This window comes from Procambarus clarkii, chromosome 6 (assembly GCF_040958095.1).
Source record: "Procambarus clarkii isolate CNS0578487 chromosome 6, FALCON_Pclarkii_2.0, whole genome shotgun sequence".
Lineage (NCBI taxonomy): Eukaryota > Metazoa > Arthropoda > Malacostraca > Decapoda > Cambaridae > Procambarus > Procambarus clarkii.
In genome coordinates this window covers 17,956,829-17,973,818 of record NC_091155.1, presented here as the reverse complement: position 1 = coordinate 17,973,818, position 16,990 = coordinate 17,956,829, and the positions used below count along the sequence as shown (strand labels likewise).

Here is a 16,990-nt window from a genome sequence, read left to right as displayed (position 1 = left end):
CCACCAGATATAACTAGGGTGTAGACACCAAATTTTCCTCGTGTGAGGTGGCTTCCATCACCCTGGTAACTGATGCTCAAAGCATGCTTCTTCGTCTTGACCTGTCAAAAGGGCGCTAGCTGTAAAGCCAGAATCCGAATATATGACAGCTATATCAGAGAAAACACTGTACAAGGAACCATAAAGACCTAGGCTTAATTACGTTGTTTGAGTCGATCATTCGTGTTCTAACCGGTGCGCCCTATCTATTGACATTAATGGCCAAAAATTATTAGATAAACGGGTTTCGGAAAGACACTTCCCTTGAGATTGATGACAGCATGTTGATGATGGCAGATCACTACTCTGATCTTCCATAACACTTCGTCCAAGAGAATTTATAGGAGCCGAATTTGCTCCACGACTCTGTGGTCTTAACAACAATAACAATGGCTGACCACTCCCCCCTCACTGACGCTACTGGCCTACATTGTCCAGATATCAGTAAGTGATAGAAGGGTCACATTTTCTCTATTTTAATTCTGATAATTAAGTTAAATTATATGAGATGTTTTTATGATGGTAAAGTCCAAAGACTAATGTATTTAAGAATAATTCCCACCATAATAAGTGGTGAATTTATGATGGTATGTGGTAATGATATCCTGTTTTCTATAGACGGAAATTCCACTACAAGTTACATTTTCTATGGGTTAACTTGTTTATAGAACACAGCAATATTATCTGCCTGTATGATATTATTAAATGGTGTCAGATTTTCCGACAGTTTGACCTGGTGACCTTAGGTGTTTAACCTGGTGACCTTAGATGCTTGACCTGGTGACCTTAGGTGCTTGACCTGGTGACCTTAGGTGCTTGACCTGGTGACCTTAGATGCTTGACCTGGTGACCTTAGGTGCTTGACCTGGTGACCTTAGATGTTTGACCTGGTGACCTTAGGTGTTTGACCTGGTGACCTTAGGTGTTTGACCTGGTGACCTTATGTGCATGACCTGGTGACCTTAGGTGCGTGACCTGGTGACCTTAGATGCTTGACCTGGTGACCTTAGGTGCTTGACCTGTTGACCTTAGGTGCTTGACCTGGTGACCTTAGGTGCTTGACCTGGTGACCTTAGATGCTTGACCTGGTGACCTTAGGTGCTTGACCTGGTGACCTTAGGTGCGTGACCTGGTGACCTTAGGTGCGTGACCTGGTGACCTTAGATGTTTGACCTGGTGACCTTAGGTGTTTGACCTGGTGACCTTAGATGCTTGACCTGGTGACCTTAGGTGTTTGACCTGGTGACCTTAGGTGCTTGATCTGGTGACCTTAGGTGTTTGACCTGGTGACCTTAGGTGCATGACCTGGTGACCTTAGGTGCATGACCTGGTGACCTTAGATGCTTGACCTGGTGACCTTAGATGCTTGACCTGGTGACCTTAGGTGCTTGACCTGGTGACCTTAGGTGCTTGACCTGGTGACCTTAGGTGCTTGACCTGGTGAAGCTTAGGTGCGTGACCTGGTGACCTTAGGTGCTTGACCTGGTGACCTTAGATGCTTGACCTGGTGACTTTAGGTGCATGACCTGGTGACCTTAGGTGCATGACCTGGTGACCTTAGGTGCATGACCTGGTGACCTTAGGTGCTTGACCTGGTGACCTTAGATGCTTGACCTGGTGACCTTAGGTGCATGACCTGGTGACCTTAGGTGCATCACCTGGTGACCTTAGGTGCATGACCTGGTGACCTTAGATGCATGACCTGGTGACCTTAGGTGCATGACCTGGTGACCTTAGGTGCTTGACCTGGTGACCTTAGGTGCTTGACCTGGTGACCTTAGGTACTTGACCTGGTGACCTTAGGTGCATGACCTGGTGACCTTAGGTGCTTGACCTGGTGACCTTAGATGCTTGACCTGGTGACCTTAGGTGCGTGACCTAGTGACCTTAAGTGCTAGACCTGGTGACCTTAGGTGCTTGACCTGGTGACCTTAGGTGCTTGACCTGGTGACCTTAAGTGCGTGACCTGGTGACCTTAGGTGCTTGACCTGGTGACCTTAGGTGCTTGACCTGGTGACCTTAGGTGTTTGACCTGGTGACCTTAGATGTTTGTGTGGGAACCAACCTGTGAGATTTATATTTATTTAATATATATGAATTTATATTTACGTTAATTTGTATACTTCGATAGCAATTTGTATGATGTTAAGTGGACTGTATTTCTGCAATAATCTCACAAATCGATCCTCTGCACATTATGGGGGTTTATATTGAATTTATATATATGCAGCCAATCAAACTACAGTATTAGACTACATACATTGAAGAGGTTCCTTATCTTATTTGTACAGCAGGCCTTAGTCCACCAGATATAACTAGGGTGTAGACACCAAATTTTCCTCGTGTGAGGTGGCTTCCATCACCCTGGTAACTGATGCTCAAAGCATGCTTCTTCGTCTTGACCTGTCAAAAGGGCGCTAGCTGTAAAGCCAGAATCCGAATATATGACAGCTATATCAGAGAAAACACTGTACAAGGAACCATAAAGACCTAGGCTTAATTACGTTGTTTGAGTCGATCATTCGTGTTCTAACCGGTGCGCCCTATCTATTGACATTAATGGCCAAAAATTATTAGATAAACGGGTTTCGGAAAGACACTTCCCTTGAGATTGATGACAGCATGTTGATGATGGCAGATCACTACTCTGATCTTCCATAACACTTCGTCCAAGAGAATTTATAGGAGCCGAATTTGCTCCACGACTCTGTGGTCTTAACAACAATAACAATGGCTGACCACTCCCCCCTCACTGACGCTACTGGCCTACATTGTCCAGATATCAGTAAGTGATAGAAGGGTCACATTTTCTCTATTTTAATTCTGATAATTAAGTTAAATTATATGAGATGTTTTTATGATGGTAAAGTCCAAAGACTAATGTATTTAAGAATAATTCCCACCATAATAAGTGGTGAATTTATGATGGTATGTGGTAATGATATCCTGTTTTCTATAGACGGAAATTCCACTACAAGTTACATTTTCTATGGGTTAACTTGTTTATAGAACACAGCAATATTATCTGCCTGTATGATATTATTAAATGGTGTCAGATTTTCCGACAGTTTGACCTGGTGACCTTAGGTGTTTAACCTGGTGACCTTAGATGCTTGACCTGGTGACCTTAGGTGCTTGACCTGGTGACCTTAGGTGCTTGACCTGGTGACCTTAGATGCTTGACCTGGTGACCTTAGGTGCTTGACCTGGTGACCTTAGATGTTTGACCTGGTGACCTTAGGTGTTTGACCTGGTGACCTTAGGTGTTTGACCTGGTGACCTTATGTGCATGACCTGGTGACCTTAGGTGCGTGACCTGGTGACCTTAGATGCTTGACCTGGTGACCTTAGGTGCTTGACCTGTTGACCTTAGGTGCTTGACCTGGTGACCTTAGGTGCTTGACCTGGTGACCTTAGATGCTTGACCTGGTGACCTTAGGTGCTTGACCTGGTGACCTTAGGTGCGTGACCTGGTGACCTTAGGTGCGTGACCTGGTGACCTTAGATGTTTGACCTGGTGACCTTAGGTGTTTGACCTGGTGACCTTAGATGCTTGACCTGGTGACCTTAGGTGTTTGACCTGGTGACCTTAGGTGCTTGATCTGGTGACCTTAGGTGTTTGACCTGGTGACCTTAGGTGCATGACCTGGTGACCTTAGGTGCATGACCTGGTGACCTTAGATGCTTGACCTGGTGACCTTAGATGCTTGACCTGGTGACCTTAGGTGCTTGACCTGGTGACCTTAGGTGCTTGACCTGGTGACCTTAGGTGCTTGACCTGGTGAAGCTTAGGTGCGTGACCTGGTGACCTTAGGTGCTTGACCTGGTGACCTTAGATGCTTGACCTGGTGACTTTAGGTGCATGACCTGGTGACCTTAGGTGCATGACCTGGTGACCTTAGGTGCATGACCTGGTGACCTTAGGTGCTTGACCTGGTGACCTTAGATGCTTGACCTGGTGACCTTAGGTGCATGACCTGGTGACCTTAGGTGCATCACCTGGTGACCTTAGGTGCATGACCTGGTGACCTTAGATGCATGACCTGGTGACCTTAGGTGCATGACCTGGTGACCTTAGGTGCTTGACCTGGTGACCTTAGGTGCTTGACCTGGTGACCTTAGGTACTTGACCTGGTGACCTTAGGTGCATGACCTGGTGACCTTAGGTGCTTGACCTGGTGACCTTAGATGCTTGACCTGGTGACCTTAGGTGCGTGACCTAGTGACCTTAAGTGCTAGACCTGGTGACCTTAGGTGCTTGACCTGGTGACCTTAGGTGCTTGACCTGGTGACCTTAAGTGCGTGACCTGGTGACCTTAGGTGCTTGACCTGGTGACCTTAGGTGCTTGACCTGGTGACCTGAGGTGCATGACCTGGTGACCTGAGGTGCGTGACCTGGTGACCTTAGGTGCATGACTTGGTGGCCTGAAGCCAGATTATATATGGACGCTATTATTATTATGTATGTACTTACCTAGTTGTGCCTGCGAGGGTTGAGATTCGGCCCTTTGGTCCCGCCTCTCAACCGTCAATCAACTGGTGTACAGATTCCTAAGCCTATTGGGCTCTATTATATCTACATTTGAAACTGTGTATGGAGTCAGCCTCCACCACATCACTGCCTAATGCATTCCACCTGTTAACTACTCTGACAAAAACAAATAAACTGTTTTAAATAAACTGTCTTTATCATCTGTATTAATTTCTCTGAGAATCTGGTATGTGGGTGTCTGTTAGTTTTTCTCTATCTTTGAAAAAAATATTTCTTTGCGTTTCTCTCTGCTCGAGTAAATTAAAAAGAATGGAGGGGAATGGAGATCATATAAACTAATATATAATGTTGTAGTGGAAGCCCAGAACAACATCGAAAGGTTGCCTGTGTTCACCGATTTCGAGAAGGTCATCATGGGAGCCAACCCCCTGTTAGTGCGAGGAATGGACCCAATCCCGACCAGCCCATGTTGATCAGTCACCCTGTAAATACCCTTCACTTGTCACCCTGCAAAGTCGCTTGAGGTTAGTGTCTGATCTCCATCCTGAGATTAACATCCAGGCATAAAGGCATTCCCTTTTAAAGACATAAATATAAAAGTTATACAGCCTCTATCCAGCTGTGGTACAGTTGCAAACTAAGAGTTACCCAGCCACTTGTCACTGCTCACGTTGACACAAGACGTGATGTCATCACTAGCAGTGGTATAAATAGAGCCCTGCAACCCAAGGAAGCACATTACATGCAATTCATGCCCGTGCCACTTCTTTGGTGGCTTAATCTTTATCAATCATCAAGGAAGCGCAGTTACAGCCCCGCTCCTGTGCCAGGTAAGTCCACTACGGGCTCACACTAGCCCGTGCTACTTGGAACTTTTTGTTCCCAGTAGCTGAATCTATAATAACAACAACAACCAAAGAAGCCAGTCTCTCTCTCTGGTGCTCTTGGGGTCATCATTGCTTCTTTCACCCACCGTCTGCTACCTGCCTACTTCAGGGGTCGGATGCTGTGGTGGTATTGTGGATGTCTTTAGCTCATCAGTATATTACAGAATTGTATTAATATTAGGGATTTCATCATTTGTTTTATTCGATCTATTATTACAGACAAGAGTTTGCAGGAACCATTTATTATTATTATTAAAGTTTGTGGATCCTCACTGAACACTTTAATATTTTCCTCTCTACCACCCCTATTTTTTTGTATATATCTATATAAATGAAAATGGAAATGTTCGTTTGTGCATAATCGCTAATCTCCGAAAGTTCTTCACCGACTGCTTTGAAATTTTCACACAACGTTCCATTCGCATCCGAGCAGGTTTTTATATACATACTATATAGATGTCACGTCTGTGACGGGGAAAAAAAGCTTTTTCGGAAAAACTGTGTTTTCATGTGTTTTTCATGTGAGGGAAATCTTCTAACCATCTTTACCGATTGCTTTGAAATTTTGACACAACGTTGCATTCGAATAGGCGCGTCTTTTTATATATCTACTATATACATGCCTCACCTGTGACAGGAAAAACTAGCTTTTTTAAAAAACAGCGCCATCTGTTGGACGTAAGATCAACACACGCTGTAATCTCCGAAAGTTCTTCACCGATTGCTTTGAAATTTTGACACAACGTTGCATTCAAATTGGCGAGTCTTTTTATATATACCTACTATATAGATGCCACCCCTGTGACAGGCAAAAACATTCGTTTTTGAAAAACAGCGCCATCTGTTGCACATAATAGCAACATGCACGCTATACTTAATGTCACGAATTCCATGTCAATGTTTCCGATTGCATTGATAAATTTTATTTTCATAGATTTCGATTTATTTTATTTTTTTATTGAATTATTTAGTGTGACATTGTGTTGGAATTGAGTTGTGTTGTTTACCATACCGTTCATTTCATATGTACAAGTATAGATGCCACACTTGTGACAGGTAAAACTATGCATTTCTTGAAAAACAGCGCCATCTGTTGCATGTTAAAGCAACACATATGCTATACTAAATATGTTACAATTCCATTTCCATGTTTCTGATTGCATTTATAAATTGAATTTTCATAGATTTTTATTTATTTTCACTTTGATTTAATTATTTTGTGTGAATTGCATAGCCCCACAAAAAAGTAGGTGATTTGATAAAACAACCATGCCCGCGATTACCATTAAAGTGCCATCGGGGGGGGGTGGTTCAAATAGTCTCGGCTATCACCTCTTTTTGGCTTTCCAATAGGCTTTCTACAATCACTTCCATTTCAATACCCATTGTTTCGTGTTCTGTCTTGTGTTGATGAAATTAATACCCTATTAAATACCACCTCACCCCATCCACCTCACTCAAATGTAGATATAAACAAATCGGAGATATGTAAGTTCTATTCAGTTGTGTATGTGTAAAGTCTTTGAAAATGTAATAAGTTCTACGAAACGCGCTCAAGTGTCGCGTCAGACTAGAAATAAAAATAAATTTTGGAGAATTGATTTTTGAATTACCTCCAACAGTGAAAAGAAATGTACGAAAGATTGAGAAAATTCGTGTTAGAATTATTAATCTTACTTTTTCGGTCATATTTAATAATATATGTCTACAGGAAAGACTGCTACCAAAATATACTAATATATATATATATATATATATATATATATATATATATATATATATATATATATATATATATATATATATACATATATATATATATATATATATATATATATATATATATATATATATATATATATATTATATATATATATATATTTTTTATATATATTGAAATTTTGACAGAACGTTGCATTCGAATACGTTCGTGTTTTTATTTACCTACTATATAGATGTCACGTCTGTGATAGGTAAAAACATGCTTCTTTTGAAAAACAGCGTCATCTGTTAGATTTTTTTGGACTTTTGAAATCACAGACAGATATGATTTATACTCAACCATTTTCAGTCATGTAATTACCTATTCTAGTTATGAAACTTATCAATTTATCAGGCTCAACATAGCTGGTTATTTGGTCCCTCTACGATCCTGTCACTCAACTCATCACGGACATGATATCTTGGTGATACTTCAAGAATACGTTGTGAGTCAAAAGGAGTACTGAGCACTTGCAGTAGGTTTTAACATGCGTGCGACGAGACTGTTGTGGCAGCAGCCGAGCATGGTAGCAGCTCTACCGACACTCAACAAGCTTGAAGGATTTGTTGCTGCCGGTAATATGCAGTTAGGGCACCAACTGCATTTAACTTTGCAAATTACCAAACCACGTTTTCCCTGCTATTATTAATGCCTGAAGAGGTAAGTGGATGACCAAAGACTCAGGTGTTATTTGCTGTAACAATTTATTTTGGTTCCTATTGAGGAAATGGAAACCAACTTGATTATAATTATTCATTAAATAACAAGAAACTTAGTTAACAAAGTTTTATATTCTATCTGGAGGACTGTGTAAGCAGTCTAACCATTCTTGATGTGATTGGTTCTTATATCTTTCTCCAGAGTGTGAATATTTTATTTAATATATTTTGGAGATTTCAAATATTTATTAATAGAGTAGTAATTATAGGGATAATTGAGCTTTGAGGCGGTCCCGCTCTGACTGTCTCGCTTCATGCAGGTCGGCGTTCAATCCCCGACCGTCCAAATGGTTGGGCACCATTCCTTTCCCCCCGTCCCATCCCAAATTCTTATCCTGATCCCTTCCCAGTGCTATATAGTGGTAATGGTTTGGCGCTTTTTCCTGATAGTTCCATTCCCTTCCCGATCCTCAGGTCACCTCAAATACATCACTCGATTGCGATTTCTTTGTGATTTCATTGTAAGGATCTAATCATTCTCTCCCGTCTCTTTTCTAGGTATTTTCAGAAAAAAATAGGCCATGATAACCTTACATGAGGAGAGCTGAGAGAGAGAGAGAGAGAGAGAGAGAGAGAGAGAGAGAGAGAGAGAGAGAGAGAGAGAGAGAGAGAGAGAGAGAGAGAGAGAGAGAGAGAGAGAGAGAGAGCGAGAGAGAGAGAGAGAGAGAGAGAGAGAGAGAGAGAGAGAGAGAGAGAGAGAGAGAGAGAGAGAGAGAGAGAGAGAGAGAGAGAGAGAGAGAGAGAGAGAGAGAGAGATAGAGAGAGAGAGAGAGAGAGACCGAGAGAGAGAGAGAGAGAGAGAGAGAGAGAGAGAGAGAGAGAGAGAGAGAGAGAGAGAGAGAGAGAGAGAGAGAGAGAGAGAGAGAGAGAGAGAGAGAGAGAGAGAGAGAGCGAGAGAGAGAGAGAGAGAGAGAGAGAGAGAGAGAGAGAGAGAGAGAGAGAGAGAGAGAGAGAGAGAGAGAGAGAGAGAGAGAGAGAGAGAGAGAGAGAGAGAGAGAGAGAGAGAGAGTTAGTTTTGACTGTTTTGTAATGACATTTTAAGTGATAAAGTTGAGGGGATGAGATGCTATAATAATATTGTGATCACGGTAGATGATCATCCTGCTGAGAATCTCAGTGTAGACTCGTGGGAAGGTGAGATACGGGTTTACTGCTGTCCACACAACAGAATAAAAGCAGTAAATTTTTTTACTGAAATGCCCCACAGCGCCGACTATTGAGGGAAGGAAGGCTCTGTCATTTGCCATATCGACTCTGACCAAAACATAGTTCAATTTACTGCTGCAACTAGCAACTGCCATGGCTTAAAGTTACGAAGTCTCGTTGTGAGTAATTTACGGAGGAAAAGGAAAGGCAATTAGCAAGAGAAAACAATTTTAATTTAATTTCGCTATTAGGCACCCCATACCCATCCCGTGGGCGGTAGTGGAAAGGGTTACAGAGGCACATAATGGGTTCAGGAACTGAACCCATTATGTGCCTCTGTAACCCATCAGGAACTGAACCCCACAGTTTGTTTAGCTAAGCAAGTAACACTCTTGCGAAGTTACTTACAAAATGGTTAATATTACACACACATGTGCGTATTTATATATACATCCATCTACATAAATACATACACATGTCAATAGTCTGGAGAAAGCACTAAGCCAGTATGAATAGCACTTCGAGTGGATTTGAGGACAAAGCTGGCACAGAAGGATAGAGAGAAGGAACAAAGCCCAACTATTTGAACTATTTGGGGTCAAGAGCTGTTAATAGTTCCACTGAAAATGTGCTCTTGTCGGAATAAGCTCCTCAGACCTATTGACCAGCAACCCACTTATCATTTTTGGAGGCTACAGAAGTCCATGGATTGAGTCAGGAGTTTATTTCTCTACTAACAGAGAGGAAAAACAGATAATCGACGGAATATTTTGGAAAATTAAGCTATAATTAGCTATAGCTGATTAAGTTATATCTGTATATTAAGTAGCATTAGTGCTGCGGCAGACTCGAACATATGTATTATGAATTTAATGCCGCTAGTCAGATAAGAATATATTTTGGCTCCTCCAGGACCGCTGTGGCCATATGACTCATGCCTCTCTGGAAGGCTCTGGCTGGACCATGTTATCCAGTCTGCTCCTTCCACTTATTGTACTACATATTCTTCCCGGCTTGGCGCCTTCTTTTGATAATTACTTATCACAAGTTACAGCACTAAATGTTGGCTCACAGCCCTTGCTGCCAGTGGTTCTCACCGTGTATCTGAGTGAGGTGGAGCTGTCATGTTCTGAGGTGCAAGAAATTCCTTATTTTTTTTACACGAAATTCCAATGTATTACTATTCAAAATGTTTGCAGTCATTTTTCCTTTAAGATGTATGTCAAGATCCAGTTTATCACCAGTTTATCCTAGTTCTTTATTCTTTTTTCTATTATGATCGTTTGCCGCTTGCTTTTATTGTCAATTAAACTTGGAGCTTATTTTGCTTTCTTGTCCAACTGTTTCTTAAGTGTGATGAATAGCTTTGTTACATTTGTACACTTCTGAGCAGTGACTTCCATCATCTAATTTGTTGTCTCTTCTTCTCATCTTCATCCATATTTCTTTTTTTTTCTATGGGACTCCTTTAGCTCCATTATGTTCTCAAGCACGATAGTGTTCCTAAGGGGTTCCTCATATTTTATGTTATCGTCATCAGCCTCATTTTGGGTAAACACCAGATCCTGTACTGTTAGTATCCTAAGGTCTTAGGAGTCGTAGCTCTCAGCTCTTCTTGCCATTGCGACTGCCCTCTCTCGTTATCTTCAGGGAAGTCTCGTTGCATTGATCATATTCTTCCCTATTATCGTTTGGTGGGGGGTTTCAGATCACGTCTTCCACTATGTTAATTTTGCCTCCTCATAGATCCAGTGTTATTTTAGCAGTATGGGTAAACAACCCCCATATCTTGTTCTCCTTGCCTTACCTCATTACTTGATATTCTAGTGGGAAGATTGCCTTTCTTATAACACTTGTTAGTTTGTTTCCGTAACTATAATAATATAGGGTTGCTCTTCTGTCATTGTTTCCTATACTTTCCCTCTGTCACTGTAACCTTGATTTTAATTTCCATCTGCTTTCATGTAGATAGCTTTAATGCTACTCATCTTTAATGGGGGTACCTACTTGTCTGTTCCTGCCTGCTACTGCCTGCTTCTGCCTGCTCCTGCCTGCTCCTGCCTGCTCCTTCCTGTTTCGGCCTGCTCCTGCCAGCGTCTGTCTGCTCCGGCCTACTTCTGCCTGCTCCTACCTGCTCCTGCCTGCTCCTGCCTCCTTCTGCCTGCTTCTACCTGCTCCTGCCTGTTTTGTCTGCTCCTGCCTATTTTTGTGTGCTCCTGTCTGCTCCTGCCTGCCCCTGCCAGTTACTGCCTGCTCATGCCAGCTCCCGCCTGCTCCTATCTCCTCCTGCATGCTCCCGCCTGCTTCTGCCTGTTCGTGCCTGCTCCTGCCTGCACTTGCCTGATCCGGCTAGCTTCTGCCTGTTCATGCCTGCTCCTGCCTACTTCTGCCTGTTTATGCTTGCTCCTGCCTGTTTCCGCCTGTTTCTGGTTACTCCTGCTTGTTTCTGCTTGCTCCTGCCTGCTTTCGCCTGCTTCTGCTTGCTCCTGCTTGCTCCTGCCTGCTTTCGCCTGCTTCTGCTTGCTCCTGCTTGCTCCTGCCTGCTTTCGCCTGCTCCTGCTTGCTCCTGCCTGCTTTCGCCAGCTGCTTGCTCCTGCTTGCTCCTGCCTGCTTTCGCCTGCTTCTGCTTGCTCCTGCCTGCTTTCGCCTGCTCCTGCTTGCTCCTGCCTGCTTTCGCCAGCTGCTTGCTCCTGCTTGCTCCTGCCTGCTTTCGCCTGCTTCTGCTTGCTCCTGCCTGCTCCTGCCTGCTTCCGCCTGCTTCTGCCTGCTCCTGATGTTACATTTGATGGGGCTTCGATAGAAGCCCCATCAAAATAGCCCCAATATTTTCTTGTGCTGAACTCTCTAATGTCTGATCTTTCTGTGCCTGTGAAAGCTTATGCAGCTTTCTGGTCAGTTTGAATTTTTTTTCGTTTTCATTCTCAGATCTTCATCGTTTGCTCTTCATGCTCCTTTGACATGTTCTGGCTAATGAACACCTCAATGGTAAGGCACTCAATCCCTCAGCTGTCTTATTTTCAGTCGGAATATATTTCACCGGAGCAATATTCTGAAAGATCTTTATCAGTAATGATTCTGTCCATATTTGGAATTTACCGTCCCTACAGTAATGTTTTATTTTCCAGGTTTGCTGACTAGTCCATAATTGGCTTGAGAATTTCTGAAATCTCTTTCTCGTCCCATCCTCTTCTGCTTTGTCATTTGTCTCCCTCTGGCTCTGGTAGATTATAGAGTACCACGGATTTCTCTGGTAAGTAATTTAACAATTTGTCGAGATCTTACAGCATCTGGGAGCCGGTCGGCCGAGCGGACAGCACACTAGACTTGTGATCCTGTGGTCTCGGGTTCGATCCCGGGCGCCGGCGAGGAACAATGGGCACAGTTTCTTTCACCCTATGTCCCTGTTACCTAGCAGTAAAATAGGTACCTGGGTGTTAGTCAGCTGTCACAGGCTGCTTCCTGGGGGTGGAGGCCTGGTCGAGGACCGGGCCGCGGGGACACTAAAGCCCCGAAATCATCTGTCACTATTGTTTTAATTCCCTGTTATCCTTCTGATTCTTTAGGTACTTCAGAATATGTTTTGATTGGTCTTGTTTCCCATTTATCATTCTCATTCTCTACGTTTTTTGGTCTTTCTTTTCTGTTTTTTTAATATACTATTTGTGCTTGCAGGATCAAGCTGACCTGCAAGCACAAATTCGCCTTTCTAATTGAGGGTTAAAAATGTGCTGACACCTGACCAATTTTTCCTTTATTGTATCTATTACATATATTTCTCTGTAAGACTCAGAGACTTTATCGCTCAGGAAGCAGCCCGTAGCAGCTGTCTAACTCCCAGGTACCTATTTACTGCTAGGTGAACAGTAGCATCAGGTAAATGAAAGTCTGTTCATTTTTTTCTACCTCAGCCATGAATCGAACAGTGGGCACATTGGACTACGACCTCCGAGCAAAGCCCGCTGGGGCACGAGGACCTGTGTGTGTGTGTGTGTGTATACTCACCTAGTTGTACTCACCTAGTTGTGTCTGCAGGATCGAGCATTGACTCTTGGATCCCGCCTTTCGAGCATCGGTTGTTTACAGCAATGACTCCTGTCCCATTTCCCTATCATACCTGGTTTTAAAATTATGAATAGTATTTGCTTCCACAACCTGTTCCTGAAGTGCATTCCATTTTCCCACTACTCTCACGCTAAAAGAAAACTTCCTAACATCTCTGTGACTCATCTGAGTTTCAAGCTTCCATCCATGTCCCCTCGTTCTGTTACTATTCCGTGTGAACATTTCGTCTATGTCCACTCTGTCAATCCCTCTGAGTATCTTATACGTTCCTATCATGTCCCCCCTCTCCCTTCTTCTTTCTAGTGTCGTAAGGCACAGTTCCCTCAGGCGCTCCTCATACCCAATCCCTCGTAGCTCTGGGACGAGTCTCGTTGCAAACCTCTGAACCTTTTCCAGTTTCATTATATGCTTCTTCAGATGGGGACTCCATGATGAGGCGGCATACTCTAAGACTGGCCTTACGTAGGCAGTGTAAAGCGCCCTAAATGCCTCCTTACTTAGGTTTCTGAATGATGTTATAACTTTTGCCAGTGTAGAGTACGCTGCTGTCGTTATCCTATTTATATGTGCCTCAGGAGATAGATTAGGTGTGTGTGTGTGTGTGTGTTTGTGTGTGTGTGTGTGTGTGTGTGTGTGTGTGTGTGTGTGTGTGTGTGTGTGTGTGTGTGTGTGTGTGTGTGTGTGTGTGTGTGTGTGTGTGTGTGTGTACGCACCTATTTGTACTCACCTAGTTGTGCTGGCGGGGGTTGAGCTTTGGCTCTTTGGTCCCGCCTCTCAACTGTCAATCAACTGGTGTACAGATTCCTGAGCCTACTGGGCTCTATCATATCTACATTTAAAGCTGTGTATGGAGTCAGCCTCCACCACATCACTGCCTAATGCATTCCATCCGTTAACTACTCTGACACTGAAAAAATTCCTTCTAACGTCTCTGTGGCTCATGTGGGTACTCAGTTTCCACCTGTGTCCCCTTGTTCGCGTCCCACCAGTGTTGAATAGTTTATCCTTGTTTACCCGGTCGATTCCTCTGAGGATTTTGTAGGTTGTGATCATGTCTCCCCTTACTCTTCTGTCTTCCAGTGTCGTAAGGTGCATTTCCCGCAGCCTTTCCTCGTAACTCATGCCTCTTAGTTCTGGGACTAGTCTAGTGGCATACCTTTGGACTTTTTCCAGCTTCGTTTTGTGCTTGACAAGGTACGGGCTCCATGCTGGGGCCGCATACTCCAGGATTGGTCTTACATATGTGGTGTACAAGATTCTGAATGATTCCTTACACAGGTTCCTGAACGCTGTTCTGATGTTAGCCAGCCTCGCATATGCCGCAGACGTTATTCTTTTTATGTGGGCTTCAGGAGACAGGTTTGGTGTGATATCAACTCCTAGATCTTTCTCTCTGTTCGTTTCATTAAGTACTTCATCTCCTATTCTGTATCCTGTGTTTGGCCTCCTATTTCCACTGCCTAGTTTCATTACTTTGCATTTACTCGGGTTGAACTTCAACAGCCATTTATTGGACCATTCACTCAGTCTGTCTAGGTCATCTTGTAGCCTCCTACTATCGTCCTCAGTTTCAATCCTCCTCATAATTTTTGCATCATCGGCAAACATTGAGAGGAACGAATGTATACCCTCTGGAAGATCATTTACATATATCAGAAACAGCATAGGTCCAAGGACTGACCCCTGCGGGACTCCACTCGTAACGTCTCGCCAATCTGAGACCTCACCCCTCATACTGACTCGTTGTCTCCTGTTACTTAGGTACTCCTGTATCCAACGGAGTACCTTCCCTTTCACTCCAGCCTGCATCTCCAGTTTTTTCACTAGCCTCTTGTGTGGCACTGTATCAAAAGCTTTCTGACAATCCAAAAATATGCAGTCTGCCCACCCTACTCTTTCTTGCCTTATTTTTGTTGCCTGGTCGTAGAATTCAAGTAACCCTGTGAGGCAGGACCTGCCATCCCTGAATCCATGTTGATGCTGTGTTACAAAGTTCTTTCGCTCCAGATGTTCCACTAGCTTTCTTCGCACAATCTTCTCCATCAACTTGCATGGTATGCAGGTTAGGGACACTGGTCTGTAAATCAGTGCCTCCTGTCTATCCCCTTTCTTGTATATCGGGACTACGTTAGCTGCTTTCCAAATTTCTGGCAGTTCCCCTGTTGCCAGTGATTTGTTATACACCATGGAGAGCGGGAGGCACAGTTCTTCTGCTCCTTCCTTTAGTATCCAAGGGGAGATTCCATCTGGACCTATAGCCTTTGTCACATCCAATTCTAGTAAACACTTCCTTACTTCCCCGCTGGTAATCTCAAACTCTTCCAGTGGTTCCTGGTTAGCTATTCCCTCTCTTATCTCTGGGATTTCTCCTTGCTCCAAGGTGAAGACCTCCTGGAATTTCTTATTCAGTTCCTCACACACTTCCTTGTCGTTTTTAGTGAATCCTTCTGCCCCTATCCTTAATTTCACAACATGTTCCTTTACTGTTGTTTTTGCTTGCTTGCGATGTCATTTTGGTATTGTCTTTCTGCCTCTCTTCTCATCCTGACATATTCATTCCTGGCATTCTGGTATCTTTCTCTGCTCTCCAGTGTCCTGTTATTCCTATAGTTCTCCATTTCCTGTGTGTGTGTGTGTGTGTGTGTGTGTGTGTGTGTGTGTGTGTACTCACCTAATTGTACTCACCTAGTTGTGCTTGCGGGGGTTGAGCTCTGGCTCTTTGGTCCCGCTTCTCAACCGTCAATCAACAGGTGTACAGGTTACTGAGCCTACTGGGTTCTATCATATCTACATTTGAAACTGTGTATGGAGTCAGCCTCCACCACATCACTGCCTAATGCATTCCATTTGCCAAACACTCTGACACTAAAAAAGTTCTTTCTAATATCTCTGTGGCTCATTTGGGCACTCAGTTTCCACCTGTGTGCCTCTTGTGTTAAATAACCTGTCTTTATCTATCCTGTCGATTCCCTTGAGAATCTTGAATGTGGTGATCATGTCCCCTTTAACTCTTCTGTCTTCCAACGAAGTGAGGTTTAATTCTCGTAGTCTCTCCCCGTAGCTCATACCTCTCAGCTAGGGTACTAGTCAGGTGGCAAACCTTTGAACCTTTTCCAGTTTAGTCTTATGCTTGACTAGATATGGACTCCATGCTGGAGCCGCATACTCCAGGATTGGTCTGACATATGTGGTATATAATGTTCTGAAAGATTCCTTACACAAGTTTCTAAAGGCCGTTCTTATGTCAGCCAACCTGGCATATGCTGCTGATGTTATCCTCTTGATATGAGCTTCAGGGGACAGGTCTGGCGTGATATCAACCCCCAGGTCTCTCTCTCTCTCTGACTCTTGAAGTATTTCATCTCCCAAATAATACTTTGTATCTGGTCTCCTGCTTCCTACCCCTATCTTCATTACATTACATTTGCTTGGGTTAAACTCTAACAACCATTTGTTCGACCATTCCTGTGTGTGTGTGTGTGTGTGTGTGTGTGTACTCACCTAATTGTACTCACCTAATTGTGCTTGCGGGGGTTGAGCTTTGGCTCTTTGGTCCCGCCTCTCAATTGTCAATCAACTGGTGTACAGATTTCTGAGCCTACTGGGCTCTACTATATCTACATTTGAAACTGTGTATGGAGTCAGCCTCCACCACGTCACTTCCTAGTGCATTCCATTTATTAACTACCCTGACACTGAAAAAATTCTTTCTAACGTCTCTGTGGCTCATCTGGGTACTAAGTTTCCACCTGTGTCCCTTTGTTCGTGTTCCACCCGTGCTGAAGAGATTGTCTTTGTCCACCCTGTCAATTCCCCTGAGAATTTTGTGGGTGGTTATCATGTCTCCCCTTATTCTGCTGTTTTCCAGGGACGAGAGGTTCAG

General features: G+C 43.6%; 1 protein-coding gene across 1 annotated transcript in view; it reads right to left on the bottom strand.

Annotated features, from left to right (window-relative positions):
- The window catches only part of LOC123754166 (loricrin), a 31,527-nt gene extending 20,190 nt beyond the window's left edge, over positions 1 to 11,337 (bottom strand). Inside the window, exon 1 of the mRNA XM_069310577.1 lies at positions 11,293 to 11,337. Coding sequence (XP_069166678.1) covers positions 11,293 to 11,337 — 45 coding nt within the window. The remainder of the gene's footprint in view (positions 1 to 11,292) is intronic.
- Positions 11,338 to 16,990: the final 5,653 nt, after the last annotated feature.